Source organism: Triturus cristatus, chromosome 9 (genome assembly GCF_964204655.1).
Source record: "Triturus cristatus chromosome 9, aTriCri1.1, whole genome shotgun sequence".
In the NCBI taxonomy this organism is placed as follows: Eukaryota; Metazoa; Chordata; class Amphibia; order Caudata; family Salamandridae; genus Triturus; species Triturus cristatus.
The window spans coordinates 692,594,629-692,614,377 of NC_140592.1; the positions used below are offsets into that span (position 1 = coordinate 692,594,629).

The 19,749-nt window shown below is 46.9% G+C and overlaps 1 protein-coding gene across 4 annotated transcripts in view; it reads left to right on the forward strand.

Moving 5' to 3' along the window:
- Positions 1–19,421, forward strand: part of LOC146798510 (cytochrome P450 2F2-like) — a 443,597-nt gene extending 424,176 nt beyond the window's left edge. For 3 of the 4 annotated variants that reach the window (XM_085625789.1, XM_085625794.1, XM_085625790.1), the window contains one exon: positions 16,503–19,421. In XM_085625789.1, coding sequence (XP_085481915.1) covers positions 16,503–16,684 — 182 coding nt within the window. In that variant the 3' untranslated portion in view covers positions 16,685–19,421. The remainder of the gene's footprint in view (positions 1–16,502) is intronic. The other variant, XM_085625792.1, reaches the window with a different exon arrangement.
- The last annotated feature ends 328 nt before the right edge of the window (positions 19,422–19,749 follow it).

Sequence of the window (19,749 nt, forward strand, 5' to 3'; positions counted from 1 at the left end):
GAATTCCAGTACAGGTCTGAGACGCTGCTAGATGGAGTGTAAAGCCTAAAGCTTCACATACGGCAATGTTGTCCACCACAAAGGAGGAGCAGTCAAAGACCTTGTCCACTATCAGAGCCACCCCACCGCCCCTTCCCTCAGTTCTATCCCTCCGTAAGATGGAAAAATTAGGCGGGACAGCACAGGCAATGTCGGGTTCAGAACCCGCTCCCAGCCACGTCTCAGTTAAGAATAAGCAAGAGATCTTGGAGTGCGCGAGAAGATCCCAAATATCCGAGGTATGACGAGGAAGGGACCTAGTGTTAAGCAAGGCGCTATGACAGTACTGAGGAGGGGTAGATGGACTATGGGAGGATGATAATGTGGGGAGCCAGTTACACACGGGGCAGCCCTTACCTAAACGGCGACCGCCGGGGAAAAGAGACAGACAGGCCGAGCGAGTGGGGCGCAAGGCACACAAGGAAGCAGCGCTGTACGTAATCATTAGGGGTGGGCGGAATTGGCGGAAGGCACTTCCGCCAATTCTCGCGAGAATGCCCGCGATTTCCGCGATCACGCGATATTTCCGTGATCGCGGGAATTGGTGCTTCCGGCCTGCCGCTGCCGTTACAGTGACCATGTGTGTCTGTAACGTTGCGGCGCCGACGTTCCTGGGGTCCCACGAGTCAGCTCAGCTGTCCAGGTCCATCAGTGGGGGAAAGGGCGGAAGACGTTGCCCACCGCTGGTGTGTGGGGCGGGGCTTCCATGCAGTTCACATGCCTTCTGTTTATGGGCCAGAGACCGAGCAGAGCAGCAGATGAGGAGACTGAACCTCCTGGAGACTACGCGGGGATTGCGCTCGAGTCGGAATCACGGATCGGGTAAGTGACGACGACCTGGGGGAAAAGCACACCTGCCCAGCCTCGACCTAGCTCCCTAATGTTTTGTGCTGATAAAGCGTTACTGAATTTGAGCTTCCACTCGGGCCCCTGCTTTATTTATATCTGTAAGTGCTTCCTGTTGTGGTTGGCCAGGCAACAATTTCCGTTCCCTCCCGGAAATTGCGACAATTCGGCATTTCCGCGTTTCGGTCGGAACGCGGAAATGTCGAATTGTCGCAATTTCCGGGAGCGGAACGGAAATTGTCGCCCACCCCTAGTAATCATCCTGAAACTGCGGGTAATCAGCCTCAGAACCAGCAGACAACAGGAGTCGTAAGCCAGAGTCCGACCTTGTCCGCCTCCGAGACGCTGACGAGCGCAGACGGGCAGGACTTTGGCACGACTCAGGCGCAGGGAAGGCGCTCCGCTGCGCGTTACCGCTGCGCGAGACCAGCGAGCATTAAATAGCGTCGTCTCGGCGTCCCAGGTGACCTGGACGCTCCAAGATGGCGCTCGCGCTTCCTCCCCAATGCAAAATGGCGCTGAAAGCCAGAAAAACCCACAACCTCCCTGTAACCCGGACCCGCCAAACAGCGGTGGTGATTCCAGATTATGGTGCAAGGTAGGGGCCAGGAGCGCGTTTTAAAAGCAGGGGGGAAGGCAAAAGTAAAACAAACTAAAGTCCACAAAACGGGGTGTTTTAAAAAACTATGCTGAGCAAAGAGAGCGCGCGACCAGCGCGAACAGCAGCGGGGCAACCGATAATATTCTCGCCCTCAAGGGCACTAAGCAGACTCACCTTCCGCTCAGCTCGCCCTAAATAGCGTCGTCTCGGCGTCCCAAGTGACCTGGACGCTCCAAGATGGCGCTCGCGCTTCCTCCCCAATGCAAAATGGTGCTGAAAGCCAGAAAAACCCACAACCTCCCGGTAACCCGGACCCGCCAAACAGCGGTGGTGATTCCAGATTATGGTGCAAGGTAGGGGCCAGGAGCGCGTTTTAAAAGCAGGGGGGAAGGCAAAAGTAAAACAAACTAAAGTCCACAAAACGGGGTGTTTTAAAAAACTATGCTGAGCAAAGAGAGCGCGCGACCAGCGCGAACAGCAGCGGGGCAACCGATAATATTCTCGCCCTCAAGGGCACTAAGCAGACTCACCTTCCGCTCAGCTCGCCCTAAATAGCGTCGTCTCGGCGTCCCAGGTGACCTGGACGCTCCAAGATGGCGCTCGCGCTTCCTCCCCAATGCAAAATGGCGCTGAAAGCCAGAAAAACCCACAACCTCCCGGTAACCCGGACCCGCCAAACAGCGGTGGTGATTCCAGATTATGGTGCAAGGTAGGGGCCAGGAGCGCGTTTTAAAAGCAGGGGGGAAGGCAAAAGTAAAACAAACTAAAGTCCACAAAACGGGGTGTTTTAAAAAACTATGCTGAGCAAAGAGAGCGCGCGACCAGCGCGAACAGCAGCGGGGCAACCGATAATATTCTCGCCCTCAAGGGCACTAAGCAGACTCACCTTCCGCTCAGCTCGCCCTAAATAGCGTCGTCTCGGCGTCCCAGGTGACCTGGACACTCCAAGATGGCGCTCGCGCTTCCTCCCCAATGCAAAATGGCGCTGAAAGCCAGAAAAACCCACAACCTCCCGGTAACCCGGACCCGCCAAACAGCGGTGGTGATTCCAGATTATGGTGCAAGGTAGGGGCCAGGAGCGCGTTTTAAAAGCAGGGGGGAAGGCAAAAGTAAAACAAACTAAAGTCCACAAAACGGGGTGTTTTAAAAAACTATGCTGAGCAAAGAGAGCGCGCGACCAGCGCGAACAGCAGCGGGGCAACCGATAATATTCTCGCCCTCAAGGGCACTAAGCAGACTCACCTTCCGCTCAGCTCGCCCTAAATAGCGTCGTCTCGGCGTCCCAGGTGACCTGGACGCTCCAAGATGGCGCTCGCGCTTCCTCCCCAATGCAAAATGGCGCTGAAAGCCAGAAAAACCCACAACCTCCTGGTAACCCGGACCCGCCAAACAGCGGTGGTGATTCCAGATTATGGTGCAAGGTAGGGGCCAGGAGCGCGTTTTAAAAGCAGGGGGGAAGGCAAAAGTAAAACAAACTAAAGTCCACAAAACGGGGTGTTTTAAAAAACTATGCTGAGCAAAGAGAGCGCGCGACCAGCGCGAACAGCAGCGGGGCAACCGATAATATTCTCGCCCTCAAGGGCACTAAGCAGACTCACCTTCCGCTCAGCTCACCCTAAATAGCGTCGTCTCGGCGTCCCAGGTGACCTGGACGCTCCAAGATGGCGCTCGCGCTTCCTCCCCAATGCAAAATGGCGCTGAAAGCCAGAAAAACCCACAACCTCCCGGTAACCCGGACCCGCCAAACAGCGTTGGTGATTCCAGATTATGGTGCAAGGTAGGGGCCAGGAGCGCGTTTTAAAAGCAGGGGGGAAGGCAAAAGTAAAACAAACTAAAGTCCACAAAACGGGGTGTTTTAAAAAACTATGCTGAGCAAAGAGAGCGCGCGACCAGCGCGAACAGCAGCGGGGCAACCGATAATATTCTCGCCCTCAAGGGCACTAAGCAGACTCACCTTCCGCTCAGCTCGCCCTAAATAGCGTCGTCTCGGCGTCCCAGGTGACCTGGACGCTCCAAGATGGCGCTCGCGCTTCCTCCCCAATGCAAAATGGCGCTGAAAGCCAGAAAAACCCACAACCTCCCGGTAACCCGGACCCGCCAAACAGCGGTGGTGATTCCAGATTATGGTGCAAGGTAGGGGCCAGGAGCGCGTTTTAAAAGCAGGGGGGAAGGCAAAAGTAAAACAAACTAAAGTCCACAAAACGGGGTGTTTTAAAAAACTATGCTGAGCAAAGAGAGCGCGCGACCAGCGCGAACAGCAGCGGGGCAACCGATAATATTCTCGCCCTCAAGGGCACTAAGCAGCCCATTGTCCAATTTGTCTATTTCCCTACTTTGGGCGCATCTCCACTGGACCTACAGGTGTGGGCATCATTGGTGTAGGAGCAACTGGGTCCTCTGTTCAACTTGCTGGACATATGTGTTGAGTATATGCAGATGACTTAAGGGACACTCTCGTATCCAGGCTGTTGTGACCAGAGGCTTCATTGTGTGGTAATTGATGGGTCAGGTTGCGTGAGCTTTGACGTCATGGCCATGTACCGCATACTTTGCAGTATGTGTGTCATTCACCAGGGTTGTACACTGTCCTTGTGTGATGTTTCTGTGCACATTAGTTCCTTGCAACGTTACTGTGTTTGTCATGGGTGCATGTGCAATGTCACCTGTCCATGTGGGCTTCACAGATGCACATTGGTGCAGTTCAGGGTGTGCGGTGTTGAAGGTGGACTGATGTAAATGTTTGCATGGATGTGCCCCTAGCTCCCGTTTGTCCATGGAGGACGGGCCATGCTGAGTGACATGTGTTTGTGTAGGTGTGAGGTACGTTTGTGGCACAGGACGCATGTCTGGGTTTCTCAGTTTGTACAACATCTACCTTTGTCAGCGCAGTGGAGGTGTCATGCATGCTTGTGTCACTCCAATGTCTGGTCCCTGGGGGTAGTGCTGTTGTGTGTCAGTCTCTTGCTCTGTTAGTTTGTTTTCATTCCAGCTTGTGTCACATGTGTCTGTTGTGCTCCCTCTCATCTCGCAATGCCTGATTGCCCACTAAGGGGGTCCCACTGATGGGTTACTTTTGTATGGCACTTTGTCCACATCTGTGTCACTGTGGTTCAGCCCCCCTCATGTGTTGTGTAGTTGCCTGGGGATACTGAGTCACACACACACACATGTTGTGTCAGATGTGCAGTGTGAGGTTGCCTGTTTGTGTTTGTGCATCTGTACCAGTACATTGGTATTGCTGTTGTGGGCCATTGTCTGGATGTTGTTTTTGTGATTTTCCCTGCTGTCCCTTTGAGTCATATCACATAATTCTGCACATTCATCCTGGTTGTTAGGTGCCATTGCTGGCATGGAATGGGAGTTTGTGACCTGACACCTACAGTCTACAAAGGTTGTTTTGATTAGTGTGTCTATTTTCGAGATGTGTATATGCTTTGTGATTGTCACCTCTCCTTTTGTGTCATTGTACACTGTATGCATTGTCAGCCCCATGGGTGGTGCTTGTCTGCACATGGCCGAGAATATGTTAGGTTTTCACAGCACTGTTAGCCTCACCACATCTCTGTGGGTATGGGATAGGCCTGGGCGAAAATTTCGTTCCGTTCGCAGAAATTGCGATAATTTGACATTTTTGCGTTCCGCGGAGAGCGCGAAAATGTCAAAATTTCCGGTTTCCGCAGATTGGCGATAATTTGATTCTTGCTCGCGCTGTAAAATAATACATTCTCGCGCGCGCACGATCGCCTTACCTGAATCCCTGCGTTCGCCTACAAGTTTTCTTGATCCGGTCGCGTTCTCCATGAGATGTTGTATTGTTTTTAGCCATTTGCGCTGTCTCGCGACAGTTCGCGCCCGTAGTGACGTCATGCGTCACGCGATCACGTCTTTCTTCTCGCGATCATGCACCGCGAGACAACTCAAAACAAGATGGCCGTGCCTGCAAGCAACCACATGGGTAAGTTGGCGACCCGCAACCATGCAGAAAATCTTGCGAAAATGCGGGAAAAAAACTTCCGCATCTTCGCGATATTTCCGCTTGTTTGCGATAATTTTAAACATTTTTGCGATAATTTGCGAAAGTTAATTTCGCAAATTCCGCCCACCCCTAGTATGGGACACAACCACTACTTTGGCCCAAAAGTGTTTCATGTGTTGGGACCAGGAATGTTGAGGGGGTGTTATTTTTACATTGACACAGTGCCAGTAATGCTTGCCTTGTGTAGGCCACACTCATTTTTTGGTCAGTTACATTGTATGTTCGAAGTCATGATCACTGTTGTGGGCATTTGTCACAGACTACGCACTGTTGTCATGATGTTAGGAGGGATGTATTTCGCTGACTTATATGATGTTGGTGTATGATGGATGTGTGGTGCATCACACATCCTATGAGTGTGGGTGGCATTAGTGATGGGCAACAGGTCCCCTATGGGTGGGGTGGCAGGAGTGCTGGGCAACATAGTTCCTAGGGGTGGGGGTGACAGTAGTGCTGGGAAACATAGTCCCTAGGGGTGGGGGTGGCAGTAGTGCTGGGCAACCGGTCCCCTATGAGTGGGGGTGGCAGGAGTGATGGGCAACATAAGCCCTATGAGTGGGGGTGGCAGTAGTGACGGGCAACAGGTCCCCTATGGGTGGGGGTGGCAGGAGTGCTGGGCAACGTAGTCCCTATGGTTGGGGGTGGCAGGAGTGCTGGGCAACATAAGCCCTATGTGTGGGGTGGCAGGAGTGCTGGGCAACATAGTACCTTGGGGTGGGGGTGGCAGTAGTGATGCGCAAAAGGTCCCCTATGGGTGGGGGTGGCAGGAGTGCTGAGCAACATAAGCTCTATGGGTGGGGGTGGCAGGAGTGCTGGCCAACATAGTCCCTAGGGGTGGGGGTGGGGGGGGGTGGCAGTAGTGATGGGAAACAGGTCCCCTATGAGTGGGGGTGGCAGTAGTGATGGGCAACAGGTCCCCTATGGGTGTGGGTGGCACGAGTGCTGGGCAACATAAGCCCTATGGGTGGGGGTTGCAGGAGTGCTGGGCAACATAGTCCCTATGGGTGGGGGTGGCAGGGGTGCTGGGCAACATAGTCCCTAGGAGTGGGGGTGGCAGTAGTGATGGGCAACAGGTCTCCTATGAGTGGGGGTGGCAGTAGTGATGGGCAACAGGTCCCCTATGGGAGGGAGTGACAGCAGTGCTGGGCAACATAAGCTCTATGGGTGGGGGTGGCAGGAGTGCTGGGCAACATAGTCTCTAGGGGTGGGGGTGGCAGTAGTGATGGGCAACAGGTCCCCTATGGGCGGGGGAGGCAGGAGTGCTGGGCAAAATAAGCCCTATGGGTGGGGGTGACAGGAGTGCTGCGCAACATAGTCCCTAGGGGTGGGTGTGGCAGTAGTGATGGGCAACAGGTCCCCTATGAGTGGGGGTGGCAGTAGTGATGGGCAACAGGTCCCCTATGGGTGGGGGGGCAGGAGTGCTGGGTAACATAACACCTATGGGTGGGGGTGGCAGGAGTGCTGGGCAACATAGTCCCTATTGGTGGGGGTGGCAAGAGTGCTGGGCAACATAGTTCCTAGGGGTGGGGGTGGCAGTAGTGATGGGCAACAGGTCCCCTATGAGTGGGGGTGACAGGAGTGATGGGCAACATAAGCACTATGAGTGGGGGTGACAGTAGTGATGGGCAATAGGTCCCCTATGGGTGGGGGTGGCAGGAGTGCTGGGCAACATAGTCCCTATGGGTGGGGGTGGCAGGAGTGCTGGGCAACATAAGCCCTATGGGTGGGGGTGGCAGTAGTGATGGGCAACATGATCCCTATGGGTGGTGGTGGCAGTAGTGATGGGCAACAGGTCCCCTATGAGGGGGGGGGGTGGAAGTAGTGATGGGAAATATAAGCCCTATGGGTGGGGGTGCAAGTAGTGATGAGCAACATGAGCCCTATGGGTGGGGGTGGCAGTAGTGCTGGGCAACAGGTCCCCTATGAGTGGGGGTGGCAGTAGTGATGGGCAACATGAGCCCTATGGGTGGGGGTGGTAGTGGTGCTGGCCATACAACCCCTATGGTGGCCTGTTGTTAGTGACCAGGATATGGATCCCCTGTGTGTGTGTGCCATTTTGCGGGTACGTGTTGTTTGCTTGTGTGGTAGGTGTCTGACTTACCGTCTGAGCCGTCCGCGTCGGTTCCTGATCCGATCATAGATGTAGAGTACTGGTATGACGTACGCGATGGGATTCATGATGTGTTCGTCTCGGACACGCTGCTTGTTGCTCCATCTCGTACCCATTGCAAGCTATTGAGTTGTGGCACGAATCGTAGCTGATATGCTTCTTTTCCGGATGCTGTGACGTGCCATACGTGGCGACCCGTCCGGCGCAAAAGAAGTACACGCATTGTACTTGTCAGGGCGGAAACTGCTATGGATACTGCTTCCGGGCGACTCGGTTCGGCGTTAGGAGTTACGGTTCGAACGAAGAATGAAGCTTGAATCACAGCCTACGTGTCGGTCGGGTTTTTGGCAGTTATGCACATCGAACTTCATCAACAGGACGGACCGACTCCGGGTACGTGTCGGTCGCAAGGTAAGGCTACGAACAGCTCTCCGAGAGCTGTCCTCACCTGGATCGGAATCGACCCCTCAGTAGCCATAAAGTAACTCGTGTCTATGGAGGGTACCATGGGTGGTAGATAGGCATTACTATGCAACCACTCTTGAATTGTGATGCAAAACCCTATATGTTGAAATAGATGAACGGGGCTTTGTGCAAAATATATTTGCATCATCGAGGCAGGCATAACATTTGAGAAAAGCTTTCTTTTCTTCACACTTTTTCAACTTTGCATATGTGCTATGACATGGAGCACACATACGAATTTGGAAAAGTTGTAAACTAAATCTATGCATAATATTTGCTTCTGGAAGAATACTCTTCCAGTAGAAAGTCAGTGCTAGACATCACACACACCTGCCTCGAGCGCACTAGCGCAGGGGGTGAGAGAAACAGTAGATATGGAATTGTTCTGCTCTCTCCGGGTCAAATGTCAGTAAATTTGGCCTATACAGTTCTAGAAAGTCTTTCATACATTGTGAAATAGTTATGATTTAAAAAAGGTCTGCAGCAGATTCTTCTTTCTTGGTATAGATTTTATATTTTGCTGCGAATCTATTTGGTTAATCAGTTCATTATTCATATCTCGGATTGAATGTCCTTTTCTGTGCTCTTTAAGCTGATATTTAGCATGTTCATTTTATGAATTTCCTATTTTTTTTAAGCCACAAACATCTCCACTATCAACATAGCTTTGACATACTATTACAAATTTCCCTTGGTGATGAGGATGCTACACTTTCCACATAAGTGTTCATAAGGTTTTCATTGTGAGAGATTTTTTGCACAAAAGTCTAATTTTTTAACATGATATACTCTTTTCTCAGCACAATAAGAACAAGATATGTCTTGACCATCAAAGGGGCATGACCTGAACGAAAAACATTGTCAACTTTAATGTATATACTGTTAAGTGATTTGCTTGTCAGTCAAAACAAAGGCAATTCAATTGAGCATAGAAAAGTAAAACGATTAGTCTTGTGCTAGTGGAGTGTTTTAATCTCCATACAACTAGTATAACCATAGTTCTGTTGAACTATTGAGTTTTTGTCTTTCTAAAGAATGCTTGTCTTGTACAAGAGTACTCCTCTCTGTCAGTGATTCTGGGTTAAGGAAGAGAATGGCTTAAGTTTTCAATTTTCATTTAATATATTAATGATCTAAACATATCTTTATTAGACTAGACTAAGGATGTACCAACAATCGCCAATTTAGCCGTCCCGGCTTTATTATAATCCGACGGAGATGTGTTGTTGGCTAGAACAACAAACACCGGTGTTAAAAATATCGAGAAAAACATATCGGCTACAAAAATATCTACTCCCATACCTTAACAGGTAAGTACAAAAATATCGACTCAAAAATATCAAGGTAACAAATATAGATGTAAGAAATATTGATTAAAAAAATATATATAAAATAAAATAATATATATTAAATAGATTAAATACTATTATTTTTAATGACATAAATACAATTTAATATTCATTTTAACTAAATATAACAAATACACCTAATTTAAAAAACATATAAACTCACAAACATCTTAATTTATACATACATATATTTACTTAAAAACATTTACTGACTATTATCTTTCTTTAATTTTTAAACTTTAAAATTTTATAAAAATAATATACATATCAATAATTTAAAATAAAAAACATTCTATAATAAATTCAAACATTCAACTTTAAAAAAAATATATAACTAACATTTCCCAATACAATGATAGGGAAAGTGTTGGATAGCAAAATAATTAAATGTACTTTTCCCACTCCAGTGATAGGAACAGTAGGGAAAGTGTTAGATAGCAGAGGGCAAAAATGTACTATTCCCACTCCAAAGAGTGCAACTGTAGGGAAAGTGTTGGATAGTGGAGGTGTAAAAATTACTATTCACACTCCAGTGATTGTAAAAGTAGGGAAAGTTTTGGATAGCGGAGGGGGAAAAAATACTATTCCCACTCCAGTGAGTGCAATAGTAGGGTAAGTGTTGGATAGCGTAGGGGAAAAATTACTATTCCCACTCCAAAGAGTGCAACAGTATGGAAAGTGTTGTATAGTGGAGGGGTAGAAATTGCTATTCCCACTCCAGTGACTGCAACAGTAAGGAAAGTGTTGGATAGCCGTGGGTCACAAATTACTATTCCCAATGCAAAGAGTGCAACTGTAAGGAAAATTTTGGATAGCAGAGGGATAAAAATTAATATTCTCACCCCAGTGAGTGCAAAAGTAGGGTAACTGTTGGATACGGGAGAGAAAAAAATTACTATTCCCATTCCAGTGAGTGCAAAAGTAGGGAAAATGTTGGATACCGGTGGCATTAAAATTACTATTCCCACTCCAAAAAGTGCACCAGTAGGGAAAGTGTTGGATAGCGGGGGGGGGGGTAAAAATAACTATTCCCACTCCACTTAATGCAACAGTAGGATGAGTGTTGGATAGCGGAGGGGTAAAATCTTCCATTCCCACTCCAGTGAGTGCAACATTAGGGAAAGTGTTGGATAGCAGAGAAACTAAAATTACTAATAACACTTAAACAGTTAAAAAAAATTACAACATTTGGCAAATCATAAGAGTAAAAACACAATATTTAAAAAATATAAAAATTAAATATTTTAAACTTATAAAAAGAAGCCATACTATAATATTAGATACTTATAAAAAAAACTACAAATAATATATAAAATAAATTAATAAATACATTTATAAACAATAATTATTTAAAAGTAACAAATATTCACAAACAAAAACATTCTTTAAAACATAAATGTATTTGTTTTATTTCGTACCCTATAACACCACACCAATAACAAAATACTCCAACATTTGTTATTACATTTATTTCCATTATTAACATAATGCAAAAATCAATTAGAACATGTCCTATTAATAAAAAAGGCATTAATTGAGTACCCAAGCTTTAACACTCTAATATCCACAACACACACTTAAATTAAACTATAAAATAATAAAACACAATTACATATTATTTTTAAAAGACAAACTATTACTATTAACAACTAATAATGAAATAACACAATTATATTTAACCCCTTCGCTGCGGCGCGAATTCCGCCACAGCGCTGGGGGGGTGAGGGGTGAGCGCGGTGCCGCCATGCTCATGACGGAACCACGCCGTCATGAGTCACGGGCGAGCTGTGCTCATGACGGCGTGGTTCTGTCACGACTCCGCCCACTCTCTAATTCGACCGCACAGGCGGGGAATTAGAGCCGCGTGGGAGGAGCGGCTGCCAACGGCTGCAGCATGACGGAACCACGCCGTCATGAGCACACGCCGCCCGTGGCTCATGACGGCGTGGTTCCGTCATGAGCACACAAGGGGTTAATACCCACCCTTTACCCATTTAAAAGTAGAAACAAAGCACAAACAATAAACATTTCCTCAAAATAAATATTAAATAATTAACATTAATTAAGAACTATATATTAATTAATTAGACACAAATTACTTCCCACCCTTTACTCCAATGAACAGCACAACACACATTACATTAATTACACAATTACCATAATTAATCACCAATTAAATAATTAAAATTAATTAACAACTAACTATTAATTCATCATTTAAAATTAATTTACTCCCCACCCTTTGCACCTATAAAAACTACCACACCAAAATATAATTAAACAATTACCAACATTAATTACAAATTAATTATTTAAAATGAATTAACCAATTACCATAATTAATTAACAATTAATTAAAATTAACAACCAATTACTATTTATTAGTAAATTACTTTACACATTTAACACTATAACATTTCAATTAAATACATATTAATAAATAAAAAATAATCAATACATTAAATATAATTAAATTGCTTCCCACCCTATTCCCCTATAAACTCACAACCCGCTACGGAAATAAAAATGCAAAAATAAAATGTTAAAAAATTATTACATTTAATATAATTAAATTACTTCCCACTTTCTTCCCCTATAAACCCACAACCTGCTACAGAACTAAAAGTGCAAAATTAAAATTATAAAAATTAATAACTACTAAAAATTTAACACATATATTAAAAATACAAACAAATCTTATACAAAAACTATACATCACATACATATAAAATATATACTAACATACATAACAATAATAAAAAACAATATTTTTAACAACGATATTTTTACAAACGATATTAAACACTTCATTATTTTTAAAATCGATTTTACTTACCTTAAGTTTATATTCTTGACCACGATATTCTTGCTGTCGATATTTCTGACCCACAACATTAATGAATCAATATTTGGGCAACTCGATATTTTGTACTCAATATTCGGGTGCCAATTACGATCCGGTAAAAAATTTCCCCGTACGACTCGTATCCGGTCTTTTTACCGTACGAATCGTACAAGTGCCGTCCAAACTGGCAATCACGATTCGCATGGTAAAAAGTCCATACGAATCGCATTGGGAATTATTCCCCACACGTCCTCGGGTCGGAAAATGTGTCCCACACGTCCTCGGACGATTTACCGTACAAATGTGAAAAGTGAAGTCCGACCGGGGAATCACGATCCATCCCGTGCGTCCGATGTTACAACCGGATGGAAAAAACACCGTCCGCACCGAACTCCCATAGCAACCATGGAGACGTGCCCGCATACGCGCTGACCCCCCCCCCAGCCCCCGTACGTACGCGCCGACCCCCCCATCCCCTGTACGTACGCGCCGACCCCCCCCATCCCCCGTACGTACGCGCCGACCCCCCCCAGCCCCCGTACGTACGCGCCGACCCCCCCCATCCCCTGTACGTACGCGCCAAACCCCCCGTGTATGTACAACCGTGTACGTTCGAGTCGAACCCCCCCGTGTACGTTCGAGTCGAACCCCCCGTGTACGTTCGAGTCGAACCCCCGTGTACGTTCAAGTCGAACCCCCCGTGTATGTACACCCGTGTACGTTCGAGTCGAACCCCCCCGTGTACGTTCGAGTCGAACCCCCCCCGTGTACGTTCGAGTCGAACCCCCCCGTTCGACTTGAACGTACACGGGGGGTTCGACTCGAACGTACACGGGGGGTTCGACTCGAACGTACACGGGGGGGTTCGACTCGAACGTACACGGTTGTACATACACGGGGGGTACGCACCGTACATACACGGGTGGGGGTACGACTCGAACGTACACGGGTGTACATACATGGGGGGTTCGACTCGAACGTACACGGGGGGGTTCGACTCGAATGTACACGGGTGTACATACACGGGGGGTACGGTGCGTACCGGGCCACCTACTCTGGTCGATCCGTGCCGTACTTCGCTTTTCCGGCACTTTTTGGGTGCCGTGAAAATATTGCCGTCCGGACTGCTGTCGGTTCGAATCGTAATTCCTGGGTCATGAAACGCTGCCTGAAAGCGTCCCGACGTCACGTCACAGCATTCCCGGATCACATTCGTATGTATATTTTCGTCGGTCGGTGTTTTTTACGATTCGTACGGAAATGGTGTTTCCGTGCGAATCGTAATTCCATGTTTGTAAAGTATTCGGGTGCCAATTACGATCCGGTAAAAAATGTCCCCGTACGACTCGTATCCGGTCTTTTTACCGTACGAATCGTACAAGTGCCGTACAAACTGGCAATCACGATTCGCATGGTAAAAAGTCCATACGAATCGCATTGGGAATTATTCCCCACACGTCCTCGGGTCGGAAAATGTGTCCCACACGTCCTCGGACGATTTACCGTACAAATGTGAAAAGTGAAGTCCGACCGGGGAATCACGATCCATCCCGTGCGTCCGATGTTACAACCGGATGGAAAAAACACCGTCCGCACCGAACTCCCATAGCAACCATGGAGACGTGCCCGCATACGCGCTGACCCCCCCCCCAGCCCCCGTACGTACGCGCCGACCCCCCCATCCCCTGTACGTACGCGCCGACCCCCCCCCATCCCCCGTACGTACGCGCCGACCCCCCCCAGCCCCCGTACGTACGCGCCGACCCCCCCATCCCCCGTACGTACGCGCCAAACCCCCCGTGTATGTACAACCGTGTACGTTCGAGTCGAACCCCCCCGTGTACGTTCGAGTCGAACCCCCCGTGTACGTTCGAGTCGAACCCCCGTGTACGTTCAAGTCGAACCCCCCGTGTATGTACACCCGTGTACGTTCGAGTCGAACCCCCCCGTGTACGTTCGAGTCGAACCCCCCCGTGTACGTTCGAGTCGAACCCCCCCGTTCGACTTGAACGTACACGGGGGGTTCGACTCAAACGTACACGGGGGGTTCGACTCGAACGTACACGGGGGGGTTCGACTCGAACGTACACGGTTGTACATACACGGGGGGTACGCACCGTACATACACGGGTGGGGGTACGACTCGAACGTACACGGGTGTACATACATGGGGGGTTCGACTCGAACGTACACGGGGGGGTTCGACTCGAACGTACACGGGGGGGTTCTACTCGAATGTACACGGGTGTACATACACGGGGGGTACGGTGCGTACCGGGCCACCTACTCTGGTCGATCCGTGCCGTACTTCGCTTTTCTGGCACTTTTTGGGTGCCGTGAAAATATTGCCGTCCGGACTGCTGTCGGTTCGAATCGTAATTCCTGGGTCATGAAACGCTGCCTGAAAGCGTCCCGACGTCACGTCACAGCATTCCCGGATCACATTCGTATGTATATTTTCGTCGGTCGGTGTTTTTTACGATTCGTACGGAAATGGTGTTTCCGTGCGAATCGTAATTCCATGTTTGTAAAGTTTTACGACCGGGTACGAGTCGGACGGGGAAAACGCTCCGACCGACGGTTCGTACCCGGTTTTTACCGGATCGTAATCGGCACCTCTGTCTTTGCACCATATTTTTATGATCTTTTACTAAGATCGAATTAAGAAGAATGTATTCGAATTGAATTGGACTTAAATGATCAGATTTTCTGCATGAACTGTTAAGAAGGCATCTCGTTTTATCAGACAAAGCTGTTGGATTTTGAGCATGGTTGATAATATTGTCTTAGAACAGCTTGCGTTACTCAAATCTCTCTCTTTAGAATCATATGTCTATCTTCTGAAACTTGTAGAGTCTGCTGAATGGCAACTCTTAATTTTTTATAAAATAGCATAGTTATCCCTCATGACTTACTTGAATAAGAAAGGTGCCAATTACGATGGCGGTGAAACTGCCACCGGCAGGCTGCTGGTGACGGCTTCACCACCATCGCCAAGCACTTCTCCGCCCGCCATATTATGATGGCGGGCGGTGTACTGGCGAACACAAAGTCCGCCCGCCACGGGTCCGCCACAGGTAATTGTTCCGATTGCCTGTAGGACCCGGCCAGCATGCGAAGAATGGTGGCGGTGCTTAGCAGGCAGCGCCTGCCAAATTACGATACTGCTTAAAGCAAGTCTCTCCATGGTGGTGAAACCGCCATGGAAATACTGTCAGGGATTGGATTCAGGGGCCCTTTGCGGGCCCCCATTGTGTTTGGGGGAGGTGGTTGTGCACTGGGGGGTACCCATGGTATCCCCTACATTTCCCTGCACCAGGTAGCAGGCACCACGTGGTGCCTGCCACGTAGTGCAGGGAAACGTACAGCATGTTTTTTTAGCATTGCGGAGAGTGCTGCAGCCAGAAGCACCCGCTGCAATGTTAAACTTGCAGGATGCGACCACCACGGTGGTGGTCGCATTGTAATCGGGGATGTGCGACCACTGCCTTTCAGGCGGGCGATCCCAGTCCCCGTATAGTGGACTCCAACCTTAGATTTAGAGGCAATTTAAGTTAACTTATTTACAGCTTTATATCATGATAAGACAACATGCATAACAAGAGGGGGAACTCCTAATCTATACCTTTGTTTGCAGGCAGGATATCCTTCTTCAGAAAATTGTCACCTTCAGTTGGCAGAGTGGGCTTAACTTCATTTTAGGTGAAGTCAGGAATCTTCTTCCACCTTCATCAGGGCAAAGTTTTATGACTTTGTGGGAGAAGTACTAGGCTTTGTCCATCTTCCTCTGTCACCTGTATCTCATACTAAATGTCTGCAAGAGGACTTTATTCATTGCACAATCTTAAACCCATCTCCTTAATTTGTAGGTTTAAATCTATACATTGTGATGTAGAATAGGTATAGAAAGTCATACTCATGTGGAAGATGTTATTTTCCAGCCATATAAACCTGACCAAGTCAAATTTACTGAGTTACGTAACTATTATGCTGGTAGAAATAATACCTCACACTCGCTTTTAAGGTTAGTGTAGTCATATGATCAAGATTTGTCCTTGAATGACGCATAGCCAAGCTTATTTCTGCATACATTTGTGACCTGTCTCCCTAGACACTCTTGAGTAGTAGAGCACTCTAAAAGTTTAATTTTCATTTCATTACTGTAACATGTGGGATGCCCAATCCTTTACACTTTATTTATTTCACTACAGGTAAACGCATTTGCCCTGGAGAAAATCTGGCAACCATGGATCTGTTCATCTACTTGACCACCATCCTGCAAAACTTCACATTGAAACCACTCACCACCCCTGAGGAACTTGATGAACGCCCAATAGGAATATTTTTGGGGAATGTACCCCGCCCATACAAGTTTTCTTTGATCCCACGCTAATCACTATGATTGATAAACCTTATGATCTATAGTCAACGTGCACATCATGCTTCAAGTTAATATCTTCAAAGAGGAAAAGCGCTGTCAGGAAACTAAATTTTGCTCTTGTGTCAACCATCTCATACTTTACTGATCCATGTGCCAGTGTTTTTACCCCTATTCCATAGTGGTTGCAATAATCGAAGTAGACCTGTGCATAAATCCACTCAGTATCAATACAGAAATATAGTTTAAAGGGCTTTGCTAGAGAGCGCACATAAGGTGACATTAGAATTGGTCCCCTGTTAACAAAGTTTTGGTAGGATGCTGGTGGGGTTAAGGTGACCATAGAAGGTATATGAATGGGCTTATTTAGAGGTTTCAAAACATGATGGATTTGTCGTCTGCCATATTACAAGTGCTGTATGCTATAATGCACGTGTAATACATGAAGGATAAGACATCCGCCACATTTGTGATCGAGTATTCTATCAATCACACTCTAAAAGAGACCCTAAATCCTTAAAGTGCACCTTTTGATTGAGATTGGTTTCTGAACTAGAAGGTGGTGAAGACAAAGAACAAGAAGCAGGAGTCAAGGCAGCTTGAGCAGTGATGAGCAGGAAGTGTTCTTAGGGAGTGAGGAGGTTTGGCATTTCTGTACATTATAGGGCTACTGGACCACCTGGATGAAATGCTGGTGCCTGAATCAGCAGTGTCTGGGACCAATGCCTAAGATGCAATTCACAGATAGGCATTTTGGGTAATGTATTCTCACAACTAATTGGTGTATTGGTCCTGATGACACAGTGATAGACTTTGAACAAGGTTTTTATAGTGTAATAAGCATAGCAAACACCCAGATCTTCTCCAGATTGGATTGAGGATAGCCTTTGAATATTTCATGTCTCACATGTATGCGTTCTTTCGTGCAACCTGACATTGTGTTCATGTTAGTAAATGTCTCACAACAACAATCATGAAATGCACCACTGTTGTTTTATGACACTGAAATACATATTACATTAATAAAATATGGGCAATTAGTTTCTCATATATTATTGTGAAAAATAAATCCCACAATCAGCATTAAAGCTCCACAAAATCATGAATAATCACACCTGATCAGATAATATGGTTAGCGTTGTTCCGGCATGCAGCCTCACATGAGTATTTTTGTTTTCGTTTCTCTTGCACCACTGTTTTGGCTGGTACAACAAAACCTGAAGCACTCTAAAATTAACTAAATATGCGATAGAATCACATAATTTTAACACTGACCATTTCCCATCAATACACATTTTCCATTTAATGTGCAAAGTTGTGCCTTTCGGTGACACAGAATATCGACCATTGGTGTACAATACGTGCGTAATTCGTACCAGTGGTTGCCGGAGTTCAGAAACGGCACTTAGGCCCTAATTACGATGCCAGTCGGACGAACATCTGACCGGCATCGATGCAGTAAAGTGACTGCCCGACAGGTAGTTGGCAAGTCCTGACCACCTAATTAGGATCCAACTGCCGTGGAGGCGGTTGGAAACATGCCTTTTTGCATTGAGGCTTGTGCTGCAGCCCAGAAAATGCCCACAGGACAAGCCCCAATGCCAAAAGGCATGTTTTTAAACATCCCTGCCCCCTGTGGCATGGGGCATAGATGTTCGTGGTGTCCCCCTGGCCTCATAGCAGAGGCCACGGAGGCAAAGTCCGTTTCTGACAGCCTTCAATAGCGGTCGAACTGCCATTGAAAGGCCGTCGGAAAGGGCCATTGTAATCCCTCCTGTAACCTCCTTTTAGGGATTACATTCTGACTGCAGGGCTGACGGACTCCTTGAGCCCGTCAGATCTGCAGCAGTCGGTTCATCACACATGTTGTCGGACCGACCGCATTGTAATGCGGCGATCTGACTGTTACTTAAAATGCCGGTGGGACCGACACCAATGTGCCGTCGGTGTCGGTCCCACTGACATCATAATGGGCCCCTTAATTCTTAACATCAGCACCTGTTTGTGACAGCCCAGCACAAGGTGGTGCTGCCTATTTCTGAGCACAGATACATTGGCAGAACATTTATCAATTCGATGTACAGTAAAACAAATATAATACAAGTGAATCTAAGATGTTCTCACAACTTTGTGTGACCTGGAATACTCCAAATGGTCACACCTGAAACGGTATGATGCCATTTGGTAGAGCTGGCAGAGGCAGTGGGTGGTGCAAGTGACAGTAGCCACTTGAGAAATACCTTAGGCCCTGACACCTATTTTTCTACAAATTAACAACTGATTATACTATCATTTATGTCAGAGTATCACAGATAGTGAGAAAAATATAGCCATGTGCAGATAATTATCTTCAATGCCGTGAAGACATACACTATTTCCATAACCGTTGTAGGATTGCAGAAAAATAAGCAGTGAAGCGAATTCTCAGACAACACTGTATATTTCCCCTGAGTGCATTCAATTTTATTGTGTTTCACTCACTTTGACACAGACCAATGATATGCAAATAAGCACTTTCTCTATGTCTATGCCATGACGGTGGTTGACCTACCCCTCCCCCAAAAAACCATAAACCTACAGTGCATGCAGTGCTCAACCGTATTTGTTTCCTGTACCAGATCATAGGAATTTCAAAGCAAACAACGTATTAATCTGCGCTGGCAGTAGATACAGAAAACCTCTGAAGACACATGAAAAATGAATAATGCTTATTGATAGTGAGTGTTATATACAAATAAAAATATTGTAGGCATGTGGAGGTAATTTCTTTCCAATAGTCTGCAATTCCCCATGCCAGGATTTACTTTTGCATTAAAAGGAAAATTAATTAATCATAGCTCATCTAATGTATAAAATTTGTGTTTAGCTCATCTAATGTAAACAATGTGTACTTACTCTTGATGTACAATATGTCAATCCTTTAAAGTAGCCGAGTGCCTCTCTGATCACCTCCCCAAACACCAGCTTCTCAACACAAGAATATCAAGATTTAGACCACAGCACAGAACCCGTACTAATAGCAGCAAAGGATGACATCCGGATGATCCTCGACAAGGGGGAAACCACAGCCCTCAGCAGCT